General features: G+C 44.1%; 1 protein-coding gene across 1 annotated transcript in view; it reads left to right on the top strand.

Annotated features, from left to right (window-relative positions):
• Positions 1–24,924, top strand: part of LOC124121402 (N-acetylated-alpha-linked acidic dipeptidase 2-like) — a 36,527-nt gene extending 11,603 nt beyond the window's left edge. Inside the window, exons 13-25 of the mRNA XM_048403358.1 lie at positions 285–370; positions 1,015–1,134; positions 1,870–1,955; positions 2,112–2,175; positions 3,003–3,070; positions 3,222–3,310; positions 4,114–4,195; positions 4,766–4,846; positions 5,538–5,632; positions 21,514–21,584; positions 22,130–22,211; positions 23,899–23,991; positions 24,491–24,924. Coding sequence (XP_048259315.1) covers positions 285–370; positions 1,015–1,134; positions 1,870–1,955; positions 2,112–2,175; positions 3,003–3,070; positions 3,222–3,310; positions 4,114–4,195; positions 4,766–4,846; positions 5,538–5,632; positions 21,514–21,584; positions 22,130–22,211; positions 23,899–23,991; positions 24,491–24,695 — 1,222 coding nt within the window. The 3' untranslated portion in view covers positions 24,696–24,924. The remainder of the gene's footprint in view (positions 1–284; positions 371–1,014; positions 1,135–1,869; positions 1,956–2,111; positions 2,176–3,002; positions 3,071–3,221; positions 3,311–4,113; positions 4,196–4,765; positions 4,847–5,537; positions 5,633–21,513; positions 21,585–22,129; positions 22,212–23,898; positions 23,992–24,490) is intronic.
• Positions 24,925–27,442: the final 2,518 nt, after the last annotated feature.

Raw genomic sequence — 27,442 nt, 5'->3', positions numbered from 1 at the left:
GAGTATGATATAGTCGGAATCGTACCATGGTTTCTGCTTTCACCAGAGATCTCTATAATTATATTAAATATTATTAAATGATCAACAAATAATATTTTTTTGTTTCAATCGCAGATTCTAAGTAGTTTGAAAAACAACATCGTGACCAAAATCAGTTAAAGAAGGTTTTATTATCACCCTACTGAAAATCTTTTGATAATGACTGATAAACGTCGTATCCGTCGATAGAAGGTAATGTTGTATAGGATCTTTCTGGGATGCACAAATGTTCATTTCGACTTCAGAGACGTGGAGATGCGTATCTCCACAAGGAATCAGAGGAACGTCACTTACAACACTATAGGCATCATTACCGGAGCCGTTGAACCAGGTGGGTGAAGCGATAGAAGGACGATTATGTGGATAGAGCGATCGAGGGGGTGAGTCAGTATAGTTTTACGCCGCTTTTAGCAATATTCCGGCAATGTCATTGGCTTCACACATTGTACCCACGTGGGGATCCAACCCGGGCCTTCGGCGTGACGCGCGTACGCTTTAACTACTACTACTCTACTACTACTACTACTACTACTACTACCATTTGCGCTAGGCTGTGCCGGTTCGCTTGCTTGGAGACAATTTGAAACCGAAGGTCATATGATCCGGGCGCGGCTAAGGGATGCAACTCTTTTCAGCGAATTGCGACGCCTTAGACACCCTGTAATATTACATAATACTGATATCTGGTTGATATGTATGTGTAAACAGTATGAAATAGTTCAGTAGACATATTGGTTGAGCTGTGTGTATGCTTGGTAGCATTCACTGTGATTGAGTGAATAAGGATTTACGAGTCTTTTAGCAATTTTCCAGCTATGTGATGGCGGCGGCCACCAAGAATGGGCTCACATATATACTCACATGGGGAGTCGAACCGGCATATTCGGCTTCACAAGCAAAATCATAACTAGTTGGCTGCTCCACCGCCCCATGACGGAATTCAAGTGGCATATATAATATAACTTCTTTTTTCAGATCGCTATGTTATTCTTGGTAACCATAGAGACGCATGGGTGTTTGGAGCAATGGACCCGTCCAGTGGTACTGCGGCCATGATGGAAGCGGCCCGAGTCATGGCGGAGATGGTCAGCAGTGGTCAGTTGGTCCTGATATACTTCTCCTGGGACCATCTGTGAATGTCGAGTTATCCATAGTGTCGATACTGCATATATCCAGACCTTACATTTACATCGCCTTAGACGATGTTTCGAGATAACGGGGTTCTGCTTCACGATGTTTCATTGTAGCAGGGATCAAGATACGTTCTGAGTCATTGGGTTATAATTCACATTGGGTATTGATAACCTTTTGGGTATTCAATATATTTTTACTCCCCTGGTCCATTGGGCATTTTTATATCAACATTTGAAAAAAATACTTCAGCTCAAAGACAAATTTTTTGATATGCATCACTTAGAAGAGGCGGGTGACAAGGTAGACACAATTTTATGGATAACAACTTCTTTAATACTATAAAAAGCGACGTTTCGGTATAGATCCTTATACCGTTGTCAAGCAAGGATCTATACCGAAACGTCGCTTTTTACAGTATTAAAGAAGCTGTTATCCATAAAATTGTGTCTACCTTGCTTAAAGACACATATGCGTGTGCTGCTCCAAGTGGTGGTGTTGGATGTTGGGGGAGGTGGAGTAATGGGGGTATCGGGTGACGGGTTCAGACGTGCAACCCAGCAGATAGAAGATGCTCCTACACCAGGGCCCCGATCGACAGAGCGATCGTAGCTCCAATACTTTAACATGGGCTTACGACAGTCGGAGTGCTATGATCGCTCCGTGGAACGGGTCCCTGGTCATATTTGACTCCCACAGGTGAGTGGCGCCCTCGCCGGTCCCTCGTCTTCTGCAGCTGGGGGGCAGAAGAATACGGGTCGCTGGGGTCCAGCGAGTGGGTGGAGGTATGTAGAATGATGCACGTATGTAAAGTGTAACATTTATATATATTGTAATCCTGCATGAAAGGTTCCTATTGACACGTACGAACAGTAAACGCTCAGTCTGTGTAATTGAGTCCTATGCACTGTGATACAGGTAGCTTACTGTCGGTGTTTCAGGAGTATATGAAGAACCTTGGGGCTCGAACCGTTGCCTACCTGAATGTAGACACGGCCGTGTCAGGTAAATGTGGAACTTCTGACTGTAAATTAAACGTCTATGTCTTAAGGGTACTAGTATTCATTCTATCTTTGATAATGAAACAATTTTACTCCAAATACCTGAGATTCGTTACTTCCACTAAATAATAGGGGTGAAACGACACAGCAAGGTCACGATACAATAGGTATCGCGATACATAGGTCACGATACGATAGGTATCGCGATACATAAGTCACGATACGATAGGTATCGCGATACATAGGTCACGATACGATAGGTATCGCGATACATAGGTCACGATACGATACGTATCGCGATACATAGGTCACGAAACGATACGTATCGCGATACATAGGTCACAATACGATATGGTCTTTATACGCATATTTACGTCAAATCGCATAGAAACTTCTTGACAATAAATATTTCAGAGGAGGTCCGAAAGGACAAGCTAGCTGTAGACACATGTTCGTAATGGCTTCTTTGAGTAGTGAACTTGAAACGTTAATTGCAAGACATTTTCCTATATCTGACTGACAAAATCGCCAGGGGTCATTAAGCGAGTAGTAAATAATTTGTTTCAGCAAATGTATGTCTTGTATCGATACAGAGAAAAACGTATCGTGTACCCTATCGTCACATGAAAACTCACGATGCACTGGTGCACCGATGTATCGCTTCACCCCTACTAAATAAGCCTCAGTATCTCAAGGTCTAATGTCATACATGGTATAAACAAAATACGTTAAAGGTCCAGCTTTCGCGTTTCCTTCTCTCTCAGATAAGTGTAATTTGATTAGATGGAGATATATAATATACCCTGGATAATCGAAGATGGGTACTTGCAGGAAATTACAGTTTGTCGATGGGAGCGACACCGTTGCTGAACAGACCCGTGTATGATGCGGCTAAACAGGTAGGTAGCTCGAAGGGTGGTCAGTATATTAATCGGATTTTATATATAATGACACCTTGTTCTGCTCTTTATATCATTATTCCTATTTTCGTTTTGTGAAATGTATTATTTATCATATGTCTGTAGACCATATTGTCTGTTCAACGTGCAGGTGCTCGGCCCACGAGGGGACAGGTCACTATATGACGAGTGGCTGAAAGTGGAACCGCGGACATTTAGTGGACAGTCCACTCAACCAAGGTGAGATGCAACCTGCATATAAAGTATGTGGAAATACATCTGAAAGTGTGTGTGTGTGTGTGTGCGCGAGCGTGTGCGTGCGTTCGTGCGTGCGTGTGTGTCTGCAGGGGTATCAGGAATACCCCTGAAAGTGTGCGTGTGTGTGAGTGTGCGCGTGCTTGCGTGTGTGTGCTTGCGTGTGTGTGTGTGTGTGTGTGTGTGTGTGTGTGTGTGTGTGTGTGTGTGTGTGTGTGTGTGTGTGTGTGTGTGTGTGTGTGTGTGTGTGTGTGTGTGTGTGTGTGTGTGTGCAGGGATAACCGAAAATACCTCTGAAAGTGTGTGGGATAGCTCGTGTGCGTGCGTGCATGCGTTTGTGCGCAGGGATATCCGGAAATACCTCTGAAAAGTATGCGTGCGTGTGTGCGCAGGGATATCCGGAAATACCTCTGAAAGTGTGTGTGTGCGTGCTTGCTTGCGTGCTTGCGTGCGTTAGTGTATGTGCGTGAGTGCATGCGTGTGCAGGGATACCCGGATATACCTCTGCATATGGCTAGTACTGACATGGGTGTCACTTAGGTCAGATACACTCAACACATCATAGCTTCCAACATCGACAGCTGATGTATGTTACCATGTGCCGAATGAGGCTGCAGCATATCACTATAGTTCCCCGAGTCGGTGCCCTTGTATCCTTGACCGGAAGGATAGAAATCAGCTGATATAGTTCAATGATGTTTACGGAGTATAACTTAGTACAACAATTAAGAATCAGTTTCTCCCAGTTTCATTGAAGATTCATAATTTTGTATTGTTTCTTCACCCAGGATAGATCCCCCCGGCTCTGGAAGCGACCATGATCCCTTTCTGCTGAAAGCTGGAATCCCGGTTGCCACCTTTGGCTTCAAGGTAATACTCCGTCAAGGTCACTGCTCTGATCCTCCACGAGACGCTGGGGATCTGCTGACCCGGAGGAGCCGGTCATGCAGTCAACCCCTGGATTGCCTTGCCTGGGCTTAATTATTACAGACGTGATATAGATGCAATATTGCTAACTGTGGCGTAAAACCACATTAAATCACTCACACGTCCTTGGTTGATACATGTCATCGATCCAAATTGCGTGGATCGATGATCATGATATCAATCACTGGATTGTCTGGTCCAGACTCTATTATTTACAGACCGCCGTCATATAGCTGGAATATTGCTGAGTGCGGCGTTAAACAACAAACCAACCAACCAACTCACACGTCAAAACGAATTAAATTCTTATACATAAAACTATAAACTACTGATGAAACGAACTCCAAAGGGACCACTACTTTTAGTTTGGTATAACCGTAGTTCGTTATAAGCATATATACAGTATATATACAGCAAATGACCAACTCGTTATATCCGTTAGTTTGTTATATGAGTGTTCGTTATAAACGAAAGTGTGGTGGTTGACAACAGACGCCATTTTGTTTGTTTCAGAGCGAGTATCCCTACCCCCTCTACCACTCTGTGTACGAGACATTCTATGCCATGGAAAAGTTCTACGATCCAGATTTTAAGGTTTGACACAGAAATAATAAATGTAAAACGCCCTGCAATATGTTTTATCGGGTCCTAATTAATAGTAGCAGCGAAGACATATTAATATAACTGCGTGTTTTGATTGATGTTTATTCAAACGTGACCCGTGAAGATCTGGGGAAGAGAAGGTCTTCAGCAACCCATGCTTGCCGTAAAAGGCGACTAACGGGATCGGGTTGTCAGGCTGATGCATGTTATCGTATCCCAATTGCAAACAAATTATTCATATGTACAGTTATCCTCTCGCGAGATTGCTTGAATATTGCTAAAAGCACACTCATTCATTGATGCCGGAATGATTATGTTTTTTGTTGTTGTTTAACGCCGCACTCAGCAATATTACAGCTATATGACAGCGGTCTGTAAATAATCGTGTCTGGACCAGACATTCCAGTGATTGATATCATGAGCATCGATCCACGCAATTTGGACAAGATGACATGCATCAACCAAGTCAGCGAGCCTGACCACCCGATCCCGTTGTTGCCTTTTATTACAAGTATAGTCGCCTCTTTCTACAAGCATAGTCGCCTCTGACGACAAGCATGGGTTGCCGAAGACCTGTCCTAGCCCGGGGAATGATAATGTAAACGCCATGTAAAATGCGAGGTCCTTAGAAGAACATCGATATAAATATGTTCCGACTAGTGGTTTTTCATTGTTTCCGCAGATCCACGCCTGCGTGACGTCACTGTGGGTGGAGCTAGCTCGCAGCCTCTCCGACTCCCTCGTCCTTCCCTACAACGTCTCCGACTACGGCGTCATGTTGGAACAGAGCAGACACGAGTTAGATAGGGAGTATGGTGCCATATTGAAAGTCAACGTAGCTAATTACTGTGAGTTGTATATAGACACAGAAAACGGCAAGATTTTAATGTATATTGACGAAAAAGATAAGGGAATAATTCATGAGAAACATATCGTTAGAAAGTTATACTTATACGTTAAAAAAATTGCTTCACGTCAGCAAAAGAAATTGGTTCATATCAGATGTATTCGGTCACATATATCTCGCATCAAACCAATATGTCTTTCTAACTGTTCCATTATTTCTTTTCGTCAGTATATGTAGGGCGGATGAGCGCCCAGTGTTTACGCCCAGCACGGAAGGAAGCACGCGTACGCAGTCGAAAAGTTGTGATCATAAATATTGACAGGGCCCCGTTTTACAAATTAAACTGAACAAAGTCAGTGTTAAAGTATGATCATCTTAGTCCTTAAGTCGTTTTGTAGAGCGGTCCATTGTGCAGACTAATAGTTTTATATTGGTTGTCATAGCCATGAAGAGTATCCCTATCGCGTCACGCAAAAGCAAGATGAGTTAAAGGTGATAACTGTTCAAAGCGTGGTCAAGCCTAACTCACTCACTCTTATACCGGTGCGATGGGGTAGTGGTCAAAGCGTTGGGTCATCACTCCGAAGGGTTCGAACCCCTACATTGTTGCAATGTATGAAACCCACTGTAAATTGATTGGCTGTAATAGTAAAAGCGGCGGGAACCTTACTCACAAAACCTCCTTGTGTTGAACAGCTGCCCTCGATGATTACATCCGGGACTTCAAGATAGTAGCAGCTGAATTTATGAACAGCCTAACAACAGTCAACAGAAATAAGTATGTAAACCTACACGTTTTACAATGTGTTCAATGCTATTTTTGTTAGTTGCAGGTTTACAGGGTGAGAATAAGTCTTCAGCAACCAATGCTTGCCATAAAAGGCGACTATGCTTGTCGTAAGAGGCGACTAACAAGATGGGGTGGTCAGGCTCGCTCACTTGGTTGATGCATGTCATCGTATCCCAATTGCAAAGATCGATGCTCATGATATCAATCACTGGATTGTCTGGTCCAGACTCGATTATGTAAAGGTGGAATATTGCTGAGTTTCGCGTTAAACAACAAACAAACAAACAAAAGTTGCAAGTTCAAGTCGACAGTTTTGCTGTGATGGAACACCTCTTTTTACTGTACTCTTGGCAAACACAATGGCCGAAGGCCCGATCATCCTATCTCGCTTCCTCGTGCTGCGCCCAGTTTACATCATTATGAACAATTACATCTGCACGTATCTTAATTTTGTTAAACTGGTTGTATGTCTCAGCCCCTTGGCGGTTCGTGCTGTCAACGACCAGATGATGCAGCTGGAGAGAGTCTTCACTGACCCTGCAGGTCTACCCGGAAGGGCCCATCACAAGTACGTTGTTCCAGAAGACGGAACCTAGTTAATCATTCATTCAAACAATTTCCGGAAGAGAATCAGTCAGGGCTTGCAGATGCTTGAGTAACGAAGGGGTTCCACAGAGAGGTCCTGTGATCCTGTATACGTCTATGTCAGAGAAACCTCGTGGAGATTCCTGGTTAGACTAGAGGTCGACTGGTCGCCTAGTCGTCTGAGACGAGTTAATAGTCAGTGAATTGGTTGATAATCTGTCATCGAACCCTTGCGTTGCTCATAATATCAATCACAAGATTGTCGGGTCCAGTGTCCATTTCTAACACGCGATAACGACAAGAAAGGATAAGACCACAGCGATAACGATAAAGATAATGATAGCAATAATGTGTAAAAACATGGCTTTAGCACAAACTATAATGTGGTCCCACCACAACGATAAATATATCGATATTTCTGTCGGTATCGTTTGAACTGACTCAAAATGGATTTGTCACTGCTGGAACTACCAATCAGCTCACGTTTTACATCAAAGAAGATTGACATGTCCATAAGTCACGTGCTACGCCAAACTAAAATCGACATGTACGTATAGCTACATCGGAATTCACAGAGGCTTAGAAGTGTACCCAAACATAAAACGTGTTTTTTTCACTCTTCCAGACACGTGGTCTTGGCCCCGAACATGTACAACGCCTACGCAGCTTCCAGCTTCCCTGGATTGGTCGACCTTCTGAGCCAGATAGGTGCATCACGTGATCACGACAGCCAATGGAAACCTATAAAAAAGAATTTCTCCATTCTTCTTTTCATCATCCATTCAGCTACTTCGTCACTGAAAGATGTCAGCCGTTTTGTATTTAAATAAATCTCCACACTTAGGACTCTCCTCAGCAGCCAACCTGTGACGAAAGGATCCAAATGATTCTATTAAGTACTGCATGTTGGAAGGATTAGGAAAAAATAGGATTGAAGGGTCACATGTTACCAAAAATAACTTGATCTACATATATACATAATGGCAAGTGCGTGAGCATGGCTTTAATGCCGCTTTGAACAATATATATTAATTCGACCACGGCATGTCAGCTTAGGGTGAGAGGAAGAAGCCACGTGATGATGATTCTTGCACGTTTGTCATCCTGGTGAAACCAGTCATTATAATCAGTGCGAATCTGGGATTCGAACCCACGATTAGCAGATCCTGCACAACGAGTTATAGAGCACTATGACGAGGGCAGACTGAGAAGTAAGGGAAGGTGATATGGGGCGGAATAGCGAGCATACCAGATACTCAAATTTGTGTCATTTGTTTATTGTGTAACAAGTTTGTGTAGAGCATTTTGTTTTCGAACCCAAGAGTAAATAGTATACGTTCAACTTAGTATGTGTTCATTTTTCCTTCAATCCGTGTGTATACTTACCCTCCACCAGTGTATGTTCGTGTGTGTGTGTCCGTGTGTGTATTCGTGTGTGTGTGTGCGTGCGTGCGTGCGTGCGTGAGTGCGTGCGTGTGTGTAGCAACCCCGAATACGTTCTCCATTTTTAAATTTAAAAATATTCGACTGTACACTCAAATTTCAAGTACTTTTGTTGAGATTTGTTGACTTCGCCAATAAAAGGATTGATTTAAAGTGGTTTTGTCTCTTTAATCCGAGTCTGAGAACTGATATTTTTATATTAAGAATTGAACTGGATAATAAAGATTATAATAAGCTTCGCACAATCATATGAACGTGAGATACCATAAACGTTCGAAGAACATGACATGAAGACAAGCTAAATAAGATAAAATTTTACCATCCTGAAGGAATGTTTTTCTTACAAGATAAGAATCTCAGCAGTGAAACAAACAAAAAACATGATTTTAATACAACACATTATATATACTTATCACAAAGTATTTGATAGCATTCTAAACAATAGGCAGGTAATTAATTCCGTACGTGAAATTCAAACAAACCACACTACAATACTCTTTGATCGGCACCGAAATACAGTCGTCTTGGAGAGAAGCGTGAAAATACCGCTCGAAAGGCGCCTTTAAGAGGATGTGGGTCGTTCCAAGTTCATGGTATGCTGAATCACGGCGGATAAGTTGCCCTTCATTTGCATAAATTTGTATACATGAACAAGTGTCGACTTCGGATTTACTTTATATTACTGATGGTTGTTATGTCTCTTCTATCATTTTCATGTTCAAAGTAATTTAAGTAAAACATGAACATCTAATGTTTCACAATTTTTTTTCTTTTTCGGCTCAAGACAGAAAACATTTGTGGTTATTTCGACAAAGGATTTACATTGACATTGGTATTTACGTTTGAATAAACATCCTTCTGAAACCTAATTTAGATATTTATTTCTTCAGACATTTTTGCATATGCTTTACGATCTGAATAAACTTTTCCAATAAAGATTTTACACCTGTTCTAACAATATCTGTGAACGAGGTCATGTCGCAAAGTATGCAGAGCATTCATTTGTATTCAAATATGTGGACGTCTTTAAACTAGTTTCCATGGTTAATACATTCCTAACCACGTTAGTAGCGCCAACGGTAATTGCGAAACTTCAGTCAAAACAGGGACGCTTTTTCTGGCTTGGAGGTTAGACAAGAACAAGACTGCATACCGTGATCTGCCGTAGCAACATGGCGATAGCCATCCTCTCTGGTCAACGAAGGAAGCTGATTGTGGCTGGGGTGAGCCTGCTGGCCACGTTCATCGTCGGTCTGCTGATTGGTAGGTTCGCCATCTCTTCACAGGGCAATGACGCGTTTTCAAGTGGAGTGCCTCGGGCGATTATTCAAGAAGCAGACGACACCATTCACGAGAAGCTCGCGTCCAGGATCAAGGCGGAAAATATCCGGGAAAATCTCAGGTATGGTTGCTAAGTGTGTATCAGTGGGGATTCCAATACATAACAGGTCTCCCGTGGTCCATGGGAGTTCGGTGTTTGGGTGGTTACAATGTGAGGCAGACGTCTTGTGTGGCTTCATGCATGGACTGCTGACCATGCAGTTTGCAATGTTCCAGCCATATGACTGCGGACTGTGAATAATCGCGTCTGGACCAAACAATCCAGTGATTCCACCTTAAGCATCCATCTACGCAGTTGGGGACTCGATGACATCCATCATCCGAGTCAGCGAGCCTGACCACCCGATACCGTTAGTCGTCTCTTACGACAAGCCTGGGTTGCTGAAGACCAATTCTAACCCGGATCTTCACGGGGGGCACAAATATTGATGATCAAGGCTTAAAACATCATCTGCTCGCGCACTAACCTCAATGAGAACCACAGACAGAATGCTACTCCACAGTGAGTGAGTGAGTGAATATGGTTTCACGCCGCTTTTAGCAACATTCCAGCAATATCACGGGGGGGGGGGGGGGGGGGGGGGCACCACAAATTGGCTTCACACATTGTACCCACGTCGGGAATCGAACCCGGGTCTTCGGCGTGACGAACGAACGCTTTAACCACTAACCGGCTCCTACACCTCAGCAATACCCCAGGTTCATGTTGCAACACGATCCGTGGAACACTAGAAAAATGTCCTACATACATGACAATCGATAACTTAACATGCAGTCCCCGAAATAAGTTGCTTGTTTCGCTTAATCACACTATAAAGGAACTCACAAGTCTCTTACTATAGAGCCTAAAAGAGGATGGTAACGACAGTACATTTATACAACCATGTTTGATGGGGACTACAAATGAAACAAACATAAAATGGTTATTCGATGGTGATGACTGTTATACGGGTATCACAGTTGTGTTTGGACCTTAAGTTTGTAGTTTTTAGGCGATTATTTTCAGCCTTGTAACATTTTGATATACATTTTCATCATATAATGGGTACGTTTCTGGGCAGGATAAAACCTACGGATAAAAACGATATCCGTTGGGGTCATATGCGGATAGAGATGCAAATATCAAAGATCAAGTAGGGACTACTTTCAGTGTTTATAAACAAATATGGCGTCGCCCTTGTCATTCGGCAAAAGAGTCAGAATTAACCATCGGGAATCTGGATAAACTACAGAGATAATTGCTATCAGTATCAAAAGAACAGTCTAATATACTTAAAATCAGTGTCTAAATGTGACGTAGCTAAGGCATTTTATAAGTTTTGGCAACTTTGGAGAATGACATTATATGATAAAGAGATAATCACGCTTGTGTGATGGTAAATATCCTGTATTAGGAATAAACACTATGTATTTAGCTCGCCAAGTCTCGCTAAATACAATGTTTATTCCTAATGCAGCATTCCAGTTATATCACAATGTGTCTGCTTAATGTGGGAGGAGAGCCCGAAGTGATGCACGTCTGACGTTTACCACTTTGGTCAAACCCACAAACACGAGTATGGCGCTGATTAACCTAGAAACAGTATCTGCGCGAAGCGTGATTCGAACCCACAATGGTGTGCGAAAGAGATGCAATACTGCACAATAAATTGCGGTGCCTTAGACGACTGGGCTATCCGTGCCCCTAACACACCAGAAACCATTATACATATGGTGCCTTGATACATAAGCTTTTTGTTTCATATTTACGTTCATGTTTTCTATTACTGAATCACGGTTTTATTGATATCGTTCAAAGACAGTTGACCTCCAAACCCCACCTAGCGGGGACCCCGGCCGACTACACCCAGGCTAAGGAGCTGGCTGATCTGTGGAAACAGCAAGGCTTTGATGACGTCACCATCACGCCCTATGACGTACTGCTGTCCTACCCAGATTCCGCGAGACCCAACGTTGTCCGCCTGCGAGGGCAGAACGACGAGTTGCTGTATGAGTCCCCGAAGAAGGAAGCCATTTTGACGCCGAGGGAGGACGTCCCGGACGTGGTGCCACCGTTCAATGCTTACTCGGCTCCAGGAATCGTTAAGGTAGAGTGAGTGAGTGAGACGGGTTTTACGCCACGTTTTGCAATTTACCAGCAATATCACGATGGCTCATACCAGAAATGGGCATCACGCACTATACACACTTGGGAACAGACCCCTTTAACGTAGGCGTGATGAGCTAACGCTTTAACCACTCGGCCATCACAGCGCCCCTTTAAGATAGTGAAGTCATGGTCGTTTGAAACTTTAATTGACCGATACAATTTTAGTTAATTTTGATAATATTACGCGGAGACAACAGTGCTGTGGTTTAATTACTGTTAAGAAGAACCTGCCAAAACACTTTATTGGTGTTAATTCATTTTACTTTTTACCTGGTGCACCCTCATCCTAGTTGGCACAGGGCTGGCTCGTCACACTGATTCCCTACATGGTCATGTGACGCCGATTGTATGGGTTTCCTGTCAGGATATGGCTGGAAAAATGCAAATGGTGGCAAATACGTTCGCTTTTAAACGTTAATTCTTTGAGTGAGTGAGTGAATTGGGTTAACGCCGCTTTTAACATTATTCCAGTCATATCGCGGCATGTCAGCTTAATGTGGGAGGAAAGCCCGAAGTGATGCAGGTCTCAGACATTTACCGCTTCGGTGAAACCCACGAGCACGGGTATAGTGCTGACAAACCTAGAAGCATAATTGGGGCGAACCGGGATTCGAACCGACAATCATAGGTTTCTGGCGTGCCCAAGGGACGCAACTCTGCACAGCGAATCGCGCCGCCTTAGACGACTGGGCCACCCGTGCCCCCGTTAATTCTTTGAATACTGAATATATGACGCACCGGGCATTGTCGGCAAATGAGGCCAAATGTAATGCTTTCTCACCCCGTGTTCCATGTTTCGACCAGGGGCAGCTAGTGTACGTCAACTATGGCCGTGACGACGACTTCAAATATCTCACCGAAACTGCGTTGGTCAACGTCACGGGCAAGATCGCCATCGCACGGTACGGCAAGATCTTCAGAGGCGATAAGGTAGGTGTAACCTAGGTGATATGTTCCATGTTAAACTGCCGCATGGTATCTAAGTGCATTAGCACTATAAGACTGACATCTGTCCGGACTACAAGTAAAAGCAGACACACACCACACAACCATACACATGCACGTCGTTATATAAGAGCAATAATCTTGAATGTGACGTTTAACCCCATTTTACAATGTTTTACAAAACACGCACCAATATTGCACAGATCACTTGCTTTTCACGTACAGTAAACTACGGTTATAACGAACACGCTTATAACGAACTAACGGATAGAACGAACTAACTTTTTAGTCCCGACTATATGTTGTAGCTATGCTGTATATATGCTTATAACGAATTACCGTTATAACGAACTAAAATAAGTAGTCCCTTTGAGTTCGTTATAACCGTAGTTTACTGTATTTTCATACAAACTTGTAATTGTATGTTTAATTTGAGAAAGCATTTGGGAAAATATTTAAAAGAGAATCTCAATCTATTTGTTATAGAATTTAACGTTCCGCTATCTATCAAGTCGTTTTTTTATTAAATTATTACAAAATTGGCGTCTTGGTTCCCCAAAGGCCAAAGCAGCAGAAAAGTACGGCGCCATTGGCCTCATCATATACTCCGACCCTGATGACTGTGCTAAGGGGAGTAACTCTAGTGACGTGTACCCTAACAGTTGGTGGCTGCCTCCTACGGGGGCTCAGAGAGGTTCCATCTTTGTGACTGATGGCGATCCGGAAACTCCCGGGTACCCGTCAATAAGTAAGCTATTACGTGTGCAGTATGTGTGTTTCAGGGCTTTTTACACCAAAACTACTACTACTTACTCGTTTATTAGTACAGCTACTCACACTTATCGGTGATAACCAACTTGAAATGTTTATGCTAATTACGTCGTGATGTGACTGGAATACTGTTCTAAGCGGCGCCAGACTGAACTCACTCACGTTGATTAAAGAGAGACAACTCTCCACATGCCCTAGCCCATTTTAAGTCCAGGAATTATAACTAGGTCAAAACAGATTTTTTGGGTGAGATTGGTCTTAGGTCTGTATTATGATATGGGCACACGCTCAGACACCCTCTTTTGAACACCAAATGGACTATGTTGTAGACAACCCTCGAGAGAGGATTTTGTTATTGGCCCCCTCCGTTTTAGAAATGCTGGATCCGCCCTTGCCCCCATCCGTATAATTGACCAGAAATAAGTGTCAGATTTGAAAGAAACTCAAATTTTTCGCTCCCCTTTCCCCCCTCCCAATCTCTCCAATCATTAAGTTGGCACACCGTGAAAATGATGATACTGTCAAAATCGGCCTTAATCCAAGCGACTCTCTCTTTCAGGCACAGCTTACCGAGTCCCGCAGTCGGAGATAACCCTTCTGCCCAAGATCCCAGTGCATCCCATCAGCTACGGAGAGGCAGAGCAGCTCATGAAGTAATACACTTTCCATATTTCACACAACCGTACAACCATGGATATACAAAACGCAAACAGAATGTTCTTTCACAAGAATTATTTTGAGATTTGAATTCTAAATGTATTTCTACTCCTTGACTCGACATGTTTTCAGGTTTATGTCTGGGCCGCCGGTACTGGCAGCATGGCGGGGAGGTATGAACATAGACTACAGACTTGGCCCGGGCTTCTGGAACTCAACTTTAAAGTGAGTGAGAATAGGCAAGAATGAGCTTCACGCATTCTATCACTGTGGGTTAACCACCATGGTCCCCTTTAAACAAAGTGGCCTTACCGCAACGATTGTCGTATGTCTATGCTAAAGTGAGGTGAGGTGATCTGGGGTTTAACGTCGGGTCCAAGGTTATTGCACTTATATAGCGACGTACATGTGTGTGGGTGTGAGTATGGGTGTGGGTGTGGCTGCTTGTACTAGTCCGGGCTGATGCCAATCTATGGTGCTAGCTAACTGAGATACAATGCCGCGGTTTGACATGAATAGGTGAGGTGAGGTGAAATGGGGTTTAACGTCGCGTCCAAGATTATTGCACTTATATAGCGACGTGCATGTACGTGTGTGTGTTTGTGTGGCTGCTTGTACTAGTCCGGACTGATGCCGATTTATAGTGCTAGCTCACTGAGATACCATGCCGCAGTTTAACATGAATACCCCACTCAGACACAGTATACTGACTCCGAGCCGACCAGTCCTTGTTTTAGCCCCTTAATGCCGAGCGCCAGACAGGGTAACAACAAGTACCATCTTTTAACGTCTTTTGGTATGACGCGGCCGGGGATCGAACCCCGGACCTTCCGCTCTCCGGGCGGACGCTCTACCACAGGACCACGGAGGCGGTCTTGACATGAATACCCCACTCTGACACAGTATACTTACTCCGAGCCGACCAGCCTTTGATTTAGCCCCTTAAGCCGAGCGCCATTCAGTGTAACAACAAGTACTATCTTTTAACGGCTTTTGGTATGACGCGGTCTGGGATCGAATCTCGGACCTTCCGCTCTCCGGGCGGACGCTGTACCACGAGACCACGGAGGCGTCCTGTGTTAAACATGGGAGTCGCGATCGTCTTAGCGCAAAGTCTGCTTTGGGTGCCGCGTCCTGGGTGTTTTTCAGCGTTACGAGTGAACCAGTTGACTACCCCTGCATCAAACTATAACGCTAGCATGGTCCATAGTGTAAAGTGAATATTATGATACTGCTATTGATTGTAAAAAGGATACATACATGTCCAGATACTAATCACAAGTTGAACTATTTCAAACCGTGGAAGATTGAGAGTGTATGATGTGTTGTGCAGGATAATGTATGTTGAAACTCCCCCAGGGAAGCTGAGATGGCGATCTCCACGAGCAACCAGAGACGGACGATCCACAACACTATCGGCGTGATCCGGGGGAGCCTGGAGCCGGGTAGGAACAACTTCACTGTGACGCGGTAACGTGTGTGATGTGTTCGGTATATCAGGCAGGTGAGCTGCCATTGTTGTTATCGAACTCAGCGTTGAGCACGGTCAAAAGCGTACTTGAGATCAAGTTGAGCACGAAAACGTACTCAGATTATTTATAACCTCCGTTTATTGAGTCTGAGTTTTGAGTTGAGCACGAAACCGGATTTGAGCATGAAATCGTACTCAGGGAAGTTTTATAACCTCGGGGCCTGGCCGGCCAACGGGAGTTGATACACAGCCAAACGTTCGACAGCATGACGTACCTAAACTGACGTGACGTGACTTGGTGCAGGCTAGCAACGTGGTGTACCCTGACGTGGAATAGTAGAGGCTAGCAAAGTGATGTACCCTGACGTGAGTTACTACAACGTGATGTACCCTGACGTGAGTAAGTAGAGGCTAACAACGTGATGTACCCTGACGTGAGTTAGTAGAGGCTAACAACGTGATGTACCCTGACGTGAAATAGTAGAGGCAAAGAACGTGATGTACCCTGACGTGAGTTACTACAACGTGATGTACCCTGACGTGAGTAAGTAGAGGCTAACAACGTGATGTACCCTGACGTGAGTTAGTAGAGGCTAACAACGTGATGTACCCTGACGTGAAATAGTAGAGGCAAAGAACGTGATGTACCCTGACGTGAGTTACTACAACGTGATGTACCCTGACGTGAGTAAGTAGAGGCTAACAACGTGATGTACCCTGACGTGAGTTAGTAGAGGCTAACAACGTAATGCCTGACGTGAGTTTGTAGAGGCTAACAACGTGATGTACCCTGACGCGAGTTAGTAGAGGCTAACAACGTAATGTACCCTGACGTGACGTGACTTGGTGCAGACTAAAACGTGATGTACCCTGACGTGAGTTACTTGAAGCTAACAACGTGATGTACCTTGACGTGAGTTGGTAGAGGCTAACAACGTGATGTACCCTGACGTGAGTTAGTAGAGGCTAACAACGTCATGTACCCTGACGTGAGTTAGTAGAGGCTAACAACGTCATGTACCCTGAGGTGACTGGACGAGGCTTACTATGACTCAGTCTAACTCAATAAAAAGAGGGGGAAAAATCATGTCCCAAAGGAAAATATGACATAGAAACTCAACTTTATCGAATCTTGTTATGTGCAGTACATACAAACTTTCAAAACATTGATTTCAGACCGTTACGTCATTCTTGGCAACCATAGAGACGCATGGGTGTTTGGAGCAATGGACCCGTCCAGTGGGTCCGCGGTCATGATGGAAGCGGCCAGGGTCGTGGCGCAGATGGCGAGCAGTGGTCAGTGCACAGCGGCTGGTTCACGCGCTTCTACATTAAACGCAATTTTCATTGACTGAGAGAATGGATAATGTTTTATGCATTCATAATTACTACATCACAGCTGAACTGACTGGTGGGTGCGACATGCACTCGATGGGGCATAGGCTGTCAAATATACTGAAAATACTGTCAAACCTTGTGTTAAATCATGTGCTATCAGTATTTGTTCCCCAGGTGAATGGCGTCCCCGCCGGTCCCTGGTGTTCTGTAGCTGGGGGGCAGAAGAGTACGGACTGCTGGGCTCCAACGAATGGGTGGAGGTACTGTACTGGCAAAAATTTCTACCCATTAATTATAACAGTAAACATTACGGTGCGGTCGTATGGAATCGGCAACGATATCGCCTGATCAGTTTCGGCCTAAACTAGTTTATGTGGACTCGGACCCCCGAGTCTTTCACATTACTATAGGTAATCTGTCATGAATTATTTGTGTGTGTAGACTGGGCTCTGGGTGTCATAGTTCGATTCAAGTCATTCAGTATCTGAAATGGGTTTAAGCGTGGTTAAAGCTTTTGCTCGTCACGCCCAAGGCCCAGGCTCGATTACCCACATGAGTACAGTGTGTGAAGCCCATTTTCCGGTGACCCCTGCCGTAATATTGCTGGAATATTGCTGAAAGCGGCCTAAAAACATACTCCGCCACTCTTTGTATGATATGGGCCATCCCCAGTATCTGAAATTTCCGAAATAATGTCCAGCAGTAAATGAGTACTCTAATCTAAAGGCGGGGGTAAAACCCAACGAACGCACTTACTGACACACGAACTCAATCACCCCTAAGCACAAACATAACGTTAATTGCATTGTACAGTCCTGTATAAGCACATTATCAGAGCTGTGTGACGTAGTTGTCAGAAACATTTACTCATTAATGTTTGTATTCCAGGAGTACGTGAAGACACTGGGGGCGAGGACGGTCGCCTACCTCAACGTTGATACAGCCGTCAGTGGTAGGGAGGGACATTGCAAGTTGGTCTAGTTCGGCCGATACAGTGAAACCTTAATAATCCGGACTTCTTACAGTTGTCCAGATAAACGGGTTTCCATACTAAGATTCGTGTGTGTAATAAGTCCGTTTCGAGCTTACATGATACGATAGTTGTGGTTTCCAGGGTAACGGGATTCAGAGTACTTGTTTCCAGGGTAACGGGATTCAGACTACTTGTCTCAACTTGTTGTCTCTTTGTACTGGTAATTAGAAAACATGAAGTAGAACTAACGTATTATGTGTCAACTTGTCACCCCAAACGCGGTGTTTACTCTCACTATTCTATGAAGGAAATCACACCATCTCCTTTGCGGCGACACCTTTGATGTACCGGGCCGTTTATGCAGCAGCGAAAAAGGTGAGTAATGCACACAAGGTGATATTGTCCCTATGCCTTATCAAAACTAAGGTACCCCGTCGGGATTCTTGCTTAGAATTGGTCCCCTACTGGTGGAATAAGGCGCCCAAATGGAAGGCTCAGTGACCTGCTTGACGACGTGTCCACGGCGTGGAGCGTTGCTCACAATATCTGTCATATCACCAGGTTGGCTGATCCAGGGACCCGTTCCACAAAGCGAGTGTAGCGCTAAGACGATCGTGACTCCCATACTCGTAACTCACATACATAGACTTACGACAGTCGTAGAGCTACGAACGCTTTGTGGAACGGGATCCAGGGGTCTGCGTTAAGGTGATCGTAACTCCCATACTTTAACATAAACTTACGACAGTCGTAACTCTACGACCGCTTTGTGAACCGGGGCAAATACTCGATTATTTACAGGCCGCCGCAATATACCTTGAATATTGCTGAGTGAGTGAGTGAGTATTATTTTATGCCGCTTTTAGCAATATTCGAGCAATATCACGGCGGGGAACCCCAGAAATGGGCTTCACACATTGTAGAATATTGCAGAATGCAGAGGTAAATAAAAAGAGAAGAAAAAAAGTAAAGCGTGATTAGTAGTCATTTTACACACGCCCGTGGGGATTCTGTGGCAGAACATGTCCTCAATACCTCATCTTTGTCCGAAGGGCGTTTGACCTGATTGCCTGTGGTCGTGGGCCGACGTGGATGTGTGCTCATGCAGTCAACCCCTGGTTTAGCTGGTTCAGCTTCATGTGATATAGCTGGAACCGTTGACTGGGCAATAAACAGCATCCACTTAAACTCAATACACACATTCTCAATAAGCGTCCTCTATGCCTCTTTGATATCAGCTTATGTGTTTCTAATGTAGATAAAGGACCCTCGGACGGACGGGTCAGTTTATGATCGCTGGCTGACCGCGACCCCCTGGACGACGAGTGGTGTGGCACGTGATGTACCAATGTAAATACACATACTAATAATTATAATCTGCATGATGTTTCGAAATATACTGATTTCATTGGCTATCCATGTCATTTATGTGTCAAATCGGTTTAATTCAAACTGATAAAAATACATTTTGACGATAATAGTTTTGAAATCAGGCGTCTCTTCTGACATGTATTTTGATTTCTTTACTTAACGAATATTTCCAACAGGATCAGTAAACTTGGGTCAGGTACTGACTACGCCCCGTTCGTGCAGAAGGCCGGGATCCCCTCATCCGGGATGGTCTACACATATGATAAGGTGAGCTATGACATTTAGGCAATGTAACCTTAACAACCCTTGCCTTGTAACAGCCGTCTAACTGAGGATTGTGTGGTCACAATGTACGACGTGGCTAATCGTGTGTCACCCCTTCGAGCACTGACTGGTGTGTCTGGTTTCCAGTCATCGTTTACATGCGCTGTCATAGAGACCGAATAAAGCGGCGTTAAAAAAACATGTGTGGTGAGGTGAAATGGGGTTTAACGCCGCGTCCATGACTATTGCACTTTTATGGCGACGTGCATCCACATGCGTGTTTGTGTGTGGCTGGCTGTACTAGTCCGGACTGATGCCGATTGTATAGTCCTATCCCACTGAGATACCATGCCGCAGTTTAACATGAATACCCCACTCAGACCCGGTATTCTGACTACGAGCCGTTCAGTCCTTGTTCTGGCCCCTTAATGCCTAGCGCCAGGCAGGGTTACAACAAGTACCATTTTTTAACGTCTTTTGGTATGACGCGGACGGGTATCGAACCCCGGACCTTCCGCTCTGCGGGCAGACGCTCTACCACTAGACCACGAAGGCGGTCATGAATAAGTCGGCTAATTGAGGGTTGTGTGTCTTCCCTTGTGATACAATATTGGTTTGCTTGTTCAGAATATGTTGCATGCGCTGTTATAGAGACTGAATACTGCGGCGTTAAATAACATTTACCCACTCGCTTCCTTATACAGTTAATGATAGTTGGAATGACGTCTCCGTTGATGTTGACCTCTATTTCCAGACGATCCTCTCCTCATACCCCCTCTACCATTCCGTGTACGAGACATTCTACGCCATGGAGAAGTTCTACGATCCGGAGTTTAAGGTAAACTAGGACATCAACAATTTCAAAAATGGTATGCGGGTCATATGAGAATGACGTGTGAACGATTTTCAACATCCTCTGTATCTCCGGGGCTAGCGTTTCTGTAAGCCTACACAATGCCCTTGACCCATCCTCGTGGTTCTCACAATGACATATATTTCTAATTTATATATGGAGAGGTTGTTGACTAATGCCCCTTGAAGATCCGTGTTAGAATAGGTCCTCGGCGACCATGCTTGTCGTAAGACGTGATTAACGGGTTCATGTGGTCAGACTCGCTGGCCTGGTCAATGCACGTCATTGTATTTCAATCGCGTAGATCGATGCTCATGATGTCAATCACAGGATTGTCAGTTCAAGACTCGATTAATTACAGACCGCCCTCATGTTGTTGGAATATTGCTGAGTGCGGCGTTAAACAAAACTCATCTGACAAATAGTCTAAAACTAAACTCACTCACTCAGTCGCCATAATGAAAGGTGATCAACGCCAGGGTTGCGCATTTCACACACAGCGGGCGTTGGATTAACCATTTGGATAAAGCTTTCGGTCGTCACGCCGAAAACTGTGGTTCTATCCGAAGCCAAAATGTTGGTTATCCTCTCGTGATATTGCTGGTATTCGTTAAAGCGGCGAAAAATTCAACATATTGACTCATTGATGCCGGAATTATGTTATGTGCCACGTAAAATGCTTTATCGGATATTTTTGCACGGTAGCTGTGGGAAGCTCATTCATATAAATGGGTTCCGACTGGTGGTTTTTCTTTGGCTTCGCAGATCCACGCCTGTGTGACGTCACTGTGGGTGGAGCTAGCTCGCAGCCTCTCCGACTCCCTCGTCCTTCCCTACAACGTCTCCGACTACGGCGTCATGTTGGAACAGAGCAGGAAAGAACTGGACAATAACCACGGGGCGTTGCTTAGACCGAGAATAGCCAACTATTGTGGGTAGCAGATTATATCACGTCGTTAATCACGATGATGAGATTTCGATACATGCATTTCAAATGGGCTTCACACACTGTACCCATGTCGGGAATCGAACCCGGGTCTTCGGCGTTACGAGCGAACGCTTTAACCACTAGGCTACCCGACCGCCCCAGTTTTGAAATGACATCAGCAGTGTGTCACAAACCGTTTTCTGTTTGGTTCATGCTGGGATCCGCAGGGCGTGGGTTCAAATCCTAGATTCAGACTGATGGTGATACATGGCCCGTCACTATACCGATGATATATATACAATATGTGATAATAGCGCAGCAATTAGGTTTGGCACAGTTGCGTCCCTTACACTTGCCAGGATCCGCATATATTTGGCTCGAATCCCAGATTAGCCCCGATATAATTGTTTCTGATCACCCTATCAGTGCTCGTGGGTTTCACTTCAGCGGAAAAGGTCTACGACCTGCCCCGTATAATTATGTACGTAACTGATTCATCCTATGCATTTCCTTTCAATCTAATTGTCGTTTATTACATTTGAATACAGCTGCTTTGAGAACAAACATTGAAGACTTCCAAACTGTTGCTGATGACTTCATGAAACAAATGACAACGATCAACAAGAAGGAGTGAGTTCCATTAGTGCAAAATACATACACACACCCTTACAACACCCAACGGTGGGACCCGAGAAGACCCGGGGTAGAATAGGTCTTCAGCAACCCATGCTTGCCGTAAATGACGACTATGCTTGTCGTAAAAGGCGAGTAACGGGATCGGGTGGTCAGGCTTGCTGACTTGGTTGATGCTTGTCATCGTATCCCAACTGCGTGGATCGATGCTCATGATGTTAATCACTGAATTCTGTGGTCCAGACTCGATTATTTACAGACCGCCGTCATATAGCTGGAATATTGCTGAGTGCGGCGTTAAACAACAAACCAACCAACCAACCCAGCGGTGGTGCAGGATACCTCACCTTTTCTCGAACACCTGGTACCATCAATATTAGATGGTGATTCATAAACACATTCTCATAATATAGTCGGAATCGTACAGTCAACTGGCAGAGATTTATGAACATGAAAAGGGTTTAGTCGCTTTAATTCTAATTGTTGGCTGGTGAGGTTTGGGTGCTTGCGATATTATACCTGTCTGATAATATGGTTGTCATTGTGCCGGACTGCGTGGCCGGTGTTCCTGTTATCAACCACTAGTTGGTCCCAGATTCAATTACTTCAAGGCCGCTGAATGCGACATAAAATAGCATTTACACATTCTACTTTCCTCAAATGACCTATTTACAGATGTGGGAAATATCTGTGAATAGTCACCTATCTTTTTACGATACTACTCAACATTTGTTAAGGATATCTTTATGTTCCTATGACACGTAACCCATTCCTCCAACCATGTACTATGTGTACTTGTGAATTATCCCGGTATCCTTAACAAAGGTTGAGACCGTTAGGATTCAGAACAGGCCTCCAGAACCACATGCTTCTGTAACACCCGGGGGCACGGGTGGTCCAGTCGTCAGAGGCGCCGCGATTCGCTGTGCAGAGTTGCGTCCCTTGGGCACGCCAGAAACCTATGATTGTGGGTTCGAATCACGGTTCGCCCCGATTATGTTTCTAGGTTTGTCAGCACCATACCCGTACTCGTGTGTTTCACCGAAGTGGTAAACGTCTGAGACCTGCACCACTTCGGCCTTCCTCCCACATTAAGCCGACACGCCGTGATATAACTGGAATACTGGTAAAAGCGGCGTTAAACCCAACTCACTCACTCACTCTGTAACACCAGACCAAGGAGGACCTGGGTGATTGTACGTCGTCGCATTCGACGGCGTTTAACGTTGCTCTTGCTGTCAACAACTGTTTTGCTGGTCCTGACACGATTATTGTCAGATCGCCGTGATATAACTGGAATATAGCTGACTGCGGCCTATACCACAATGTTCTCCTATCACTATTCACCATCAAGCGTTAGTTTTATATATATTAGTAACTGAAGTTATTATACATAGTATAACAAACAGATAAGTCAGTTTGGTTCACTTAGTATCTAATGTTTCGCTATAACACGGATATTTATTCATTCCCGTGTGCATAAAATGCATTCAGCAAGAACCTTTCGTGAGATCTGCTGCAACATTGATCATCCTCCGCTAAAGAAACACAATTCCCACAAGCGCTCAGTGTAGCGCTAGCGCATCATACCCAGGGATCCAGGCTGAATTTCAACCGATTTTATGAAGATGGTCATTGAAATAGCCCGAATTTTGTCCAAATCCTAAATGCTCTTATTTCGCAGCCCCCTGGCTGTACGCAAGGTCAATGACCAGATGATGCAGCTGGAGCGAGCCTTTATTGACCCCGCGGGACTTCCGGGAAGATCCTACTTCCGGTATGTGCTCAGTCGGCATATAATGGAAATGTGTTGCGTATCGAGGTGAAACGGATGGAACTATGTTTTGATAAGCTTTTTCAATGTACGATTTGTGCGTCTCAGAACCATAGGTCAGCGACCTTATACCTTGACAAAATTGATACAATGAAACTTCCCTATCTGAAATGTCATAATCTCGTTATATCGTCTATACTTCATGGTTCGGTATCTTGTCTCGAACTATCCATATGTCAACATATTTTCGATGTTCTGAAGAACTTCGAGCATACAAGTTTTCACATTCTTTGGTCGTGAGAATCCTTGTTATTTACAAGACATGTGCTAATCAAAAGAAGTTAAAGAACACCCACAATTGGAAGGATGTGTGTCGTAATACCTACCAGACATGACATATACACTATAGTTATATGAAAACATCGGTCATTCTTTAACTTCATTTTGGTGATTTATGTCCATCCTGAGAACTGAAAGTGTTACAACGCTATGCATATTTCAGACACGTGTTCCTGGCACCAAGTAAGCTAAACATCTACGAGGGATCAAGTTTTCCTGGCCTAGCAGACCTGATTTTCGAGTTGGAGACATCACGTGATCAAGATGACCAATGGGAACGTATCAAACACCATTTTTCGGTTCTCCTTTTCGTCATCCAATCAGCAGCTTCGACACTCAAAGATGTGTCACATTTCGTAAAAACTTAATATGTCATAGGCATGCCTAAATGTACCTGTATGTCTCTACATCGTTATCACGCTTACCTGAGGACCAAGACATCCGGCCATGGCAGCCTATATCCGATTGCATGTTTCCTGTACATGAAATGTCAGAGTAAATGTTCTGTATGGCGACAGATGGTTCAAATGAAATGTATAGAGCCTTGACTGGACAAAACCAGCCTGGATTCCAAAGATAAAATGATTGATAACCTTGGGTGTGTTTAATTTTTTGTCACCGCTATGCTCTGAATACATTTTAGACCCATGTTCTTCGACATTTCCAAACGATGTGTAAATCTAAAAAAACAGTCCGTTCATTTAAATATTTATAGTCCTGTTAGACATTTTATTACAATGATATAGAGACTACAGTCTGGAGGTTTAGCAAGAAAGACGACATCACAACACGCAATACAATGGTAAATTGATTCCAGAAATGAATGTGTTTGGGGATACACGACATTAAACAAACATACATGATTCCTGTTTGGCGGTCAAATGCAACTTCATCTCTCAACAGAAGATTACACCCGCCATGCTTCCGTAACATTGGTCTGAACATGGAGACAACAATGAAATATTAATCAGAAAGAATTCTGAATAATTTTTAAATCTCGGTTTTTAATTAAAACATGCCGGCATCTCAAGTGTCAGTCCAAAATGCGTATCTAAACTGCAAAGAAGCAACATAGCGTATCATTAATAAAATACAGTAAACTACGGTTATAACGAACTCAAAGGGACTACTAATTTCAGTTCGTTATAACCGTAATTCGTTATAAGCATGTATACAGCATAACTACAGCATATAGTCGGGACTAAAAGGTTAGTTCGATATATCCGTTAGTTCGTTATAAGCGTGTTCGTTATAACCGTAGTTTACTGTATATCGTTCCTTCATTTCGTTAACAAATAACACTGCTGATTCATAAGATTTACATTAGACCTTCGTTATTCCGGATTTTGCCGCGTCCTCATTGAAATCGCCCGGTTTATCGACATTGGTATTTCAAGTTTCATGAATCAGGTACCGAGCATATGTGTAGAAATTCCCAGCAGTAACAATCCGGATATTTAAAGTGGCCTGACTCACTAGGTTCAACTGTACATACGACAGAGCTTTAAGAGTTTACTATCCAAATGTTCATATAAAGCAGTGGAAGTGAAACAGATTACAATGCGAAGAATGTTATGTTTTTTTATACAATACAATTTATAGCGATCACGTACAGATTGGACGACTGTGTGTGCCAAGACTTTAACTCCGATTGGCAGGTATATCCTTTGGTTTTATCATACAAAAAAGGAATTTGGCACAATACCGGAAATCCGGGTAACACAAGATGAATAGAAGGAACTTGAAGCATGTGTAAGTATAATGAATAATACTTGCACCTGCTCTAAACGTTACGACAAGAGTGTCGTTGCTATCATCATGCGACTCGTCAACAAAGCTCGAGGCGACCACAAGAAGATATGACGTCATGTAAATCACCGAAATCGTCATCAACCCTTGTGCACAATGGAGATACTTGCTGGTGCGTTGGTTGGATGAGCCCCCTGAAGATACTGCCCTGTGTAACTTACAGATGTACATGCAGATTGACGAATAGCAAAATAATACAGTCCCCAGTGGCAGAATGACAAGAAGCAGGAGGAGAATAACTACCAGCCATGGTTGGCACTTAGCTGTGTGTTTAAACAGAGTCGTAATCTTGCCACTGTGGGTCGATCCCAGGAGCAAGAGTGATGAAAATAGCGTGTTAACGCACCATGAGATGACAATTAATAGAACTATATTCCGCAGGGTAACAACTCTGGTATACACCGTGGGCTTGCGTATGGCGACGTACAATATGGCGGCAACGAAAGCAAGGGTTTGAAACGACTCGCATTTTAAGAGAACATAGATAACGATGTTGCTCTGGAGGATGTTCCAGATCATCTCGCCGTTGATGAGGTTTTGGCAAGACATTATAACGTACATGACCCCTAAGGCCAGGTCACAGAAGGCCTGGTTGACGAGCAACATGCCAGTAGGTTCTGCCCGCATACGAGACTTCAGTAACACCACAAGAATTAAAACACTGTTCACTATCGAGATGACGTCCAGGCTGATGTATACATAGAAAAGCTCAGGGGACGTTGCAGTTACGTTGGCCATGATGTAGACAAGAGTCTAAACTGTTCGCAATGGTACTGGTTGTCCGTGAAGGAGAACTTTATCCACGAGAGCGGGTGGTGAGTGTTTCATAACATCATCCTGCGCTCTTATAGTTGATTATGGTTACCCGTGACTAAAGACGTGATTCACTGAGCGCATGTGGTGCGTGTTTTACAACACTATCCTGGCATTGCTTTGTTGACGATGGTCCCTCTTGTCCACGAAAGAGGACTCCGTTTTATCACCAAATTAAGTGGTGTGTGTTTTAGAACACTATCCTTACACTGCTGTGTTCTCAGTCGCACTGGTTGCTGTGAAAGAGGACTCCGTTTTGTCACCGAGAGCAGAGACCATAAAATATAACTGAGCTGGTGGCGGATGTACCATTGGCGTCGTCAAACTGGGCTGGTGGAGGCTGTACCATTGGCGTGGTCACACTGAGCTGCATGTGGTGGTTGCACCATTGGCGTGGTCAAACTAAGCTGGTGGAGGCTGTACCATTCGGGTGGTCACACTGAGCTGCATGTGGTGGTTGCACCATTGGCGTGGTCAAACTGAGCTGGTGGAG

Source organism: Haliotis rufescens, unplaced genomic scaffold, assembly GCF_023055435.1.
Source record: "Haliotis rufescens isolate VD_foot unplaced genomic scaffold, xgHalRufe1.0.p SCAF_3, whole genome shotgun sequence".
Classification (NCBI taxonomy): Eukaryota; Metazoa; Mollusca; class Gastropoda; order Lepetellida; family Haliotidae; genus Haliotis; species Haliotis rufescens.
The sequence above is the reverse complement of the archived record's forward strand: the minus strand, read 5'-3'. Positions and strand labels throughout refer to the sequence as shown.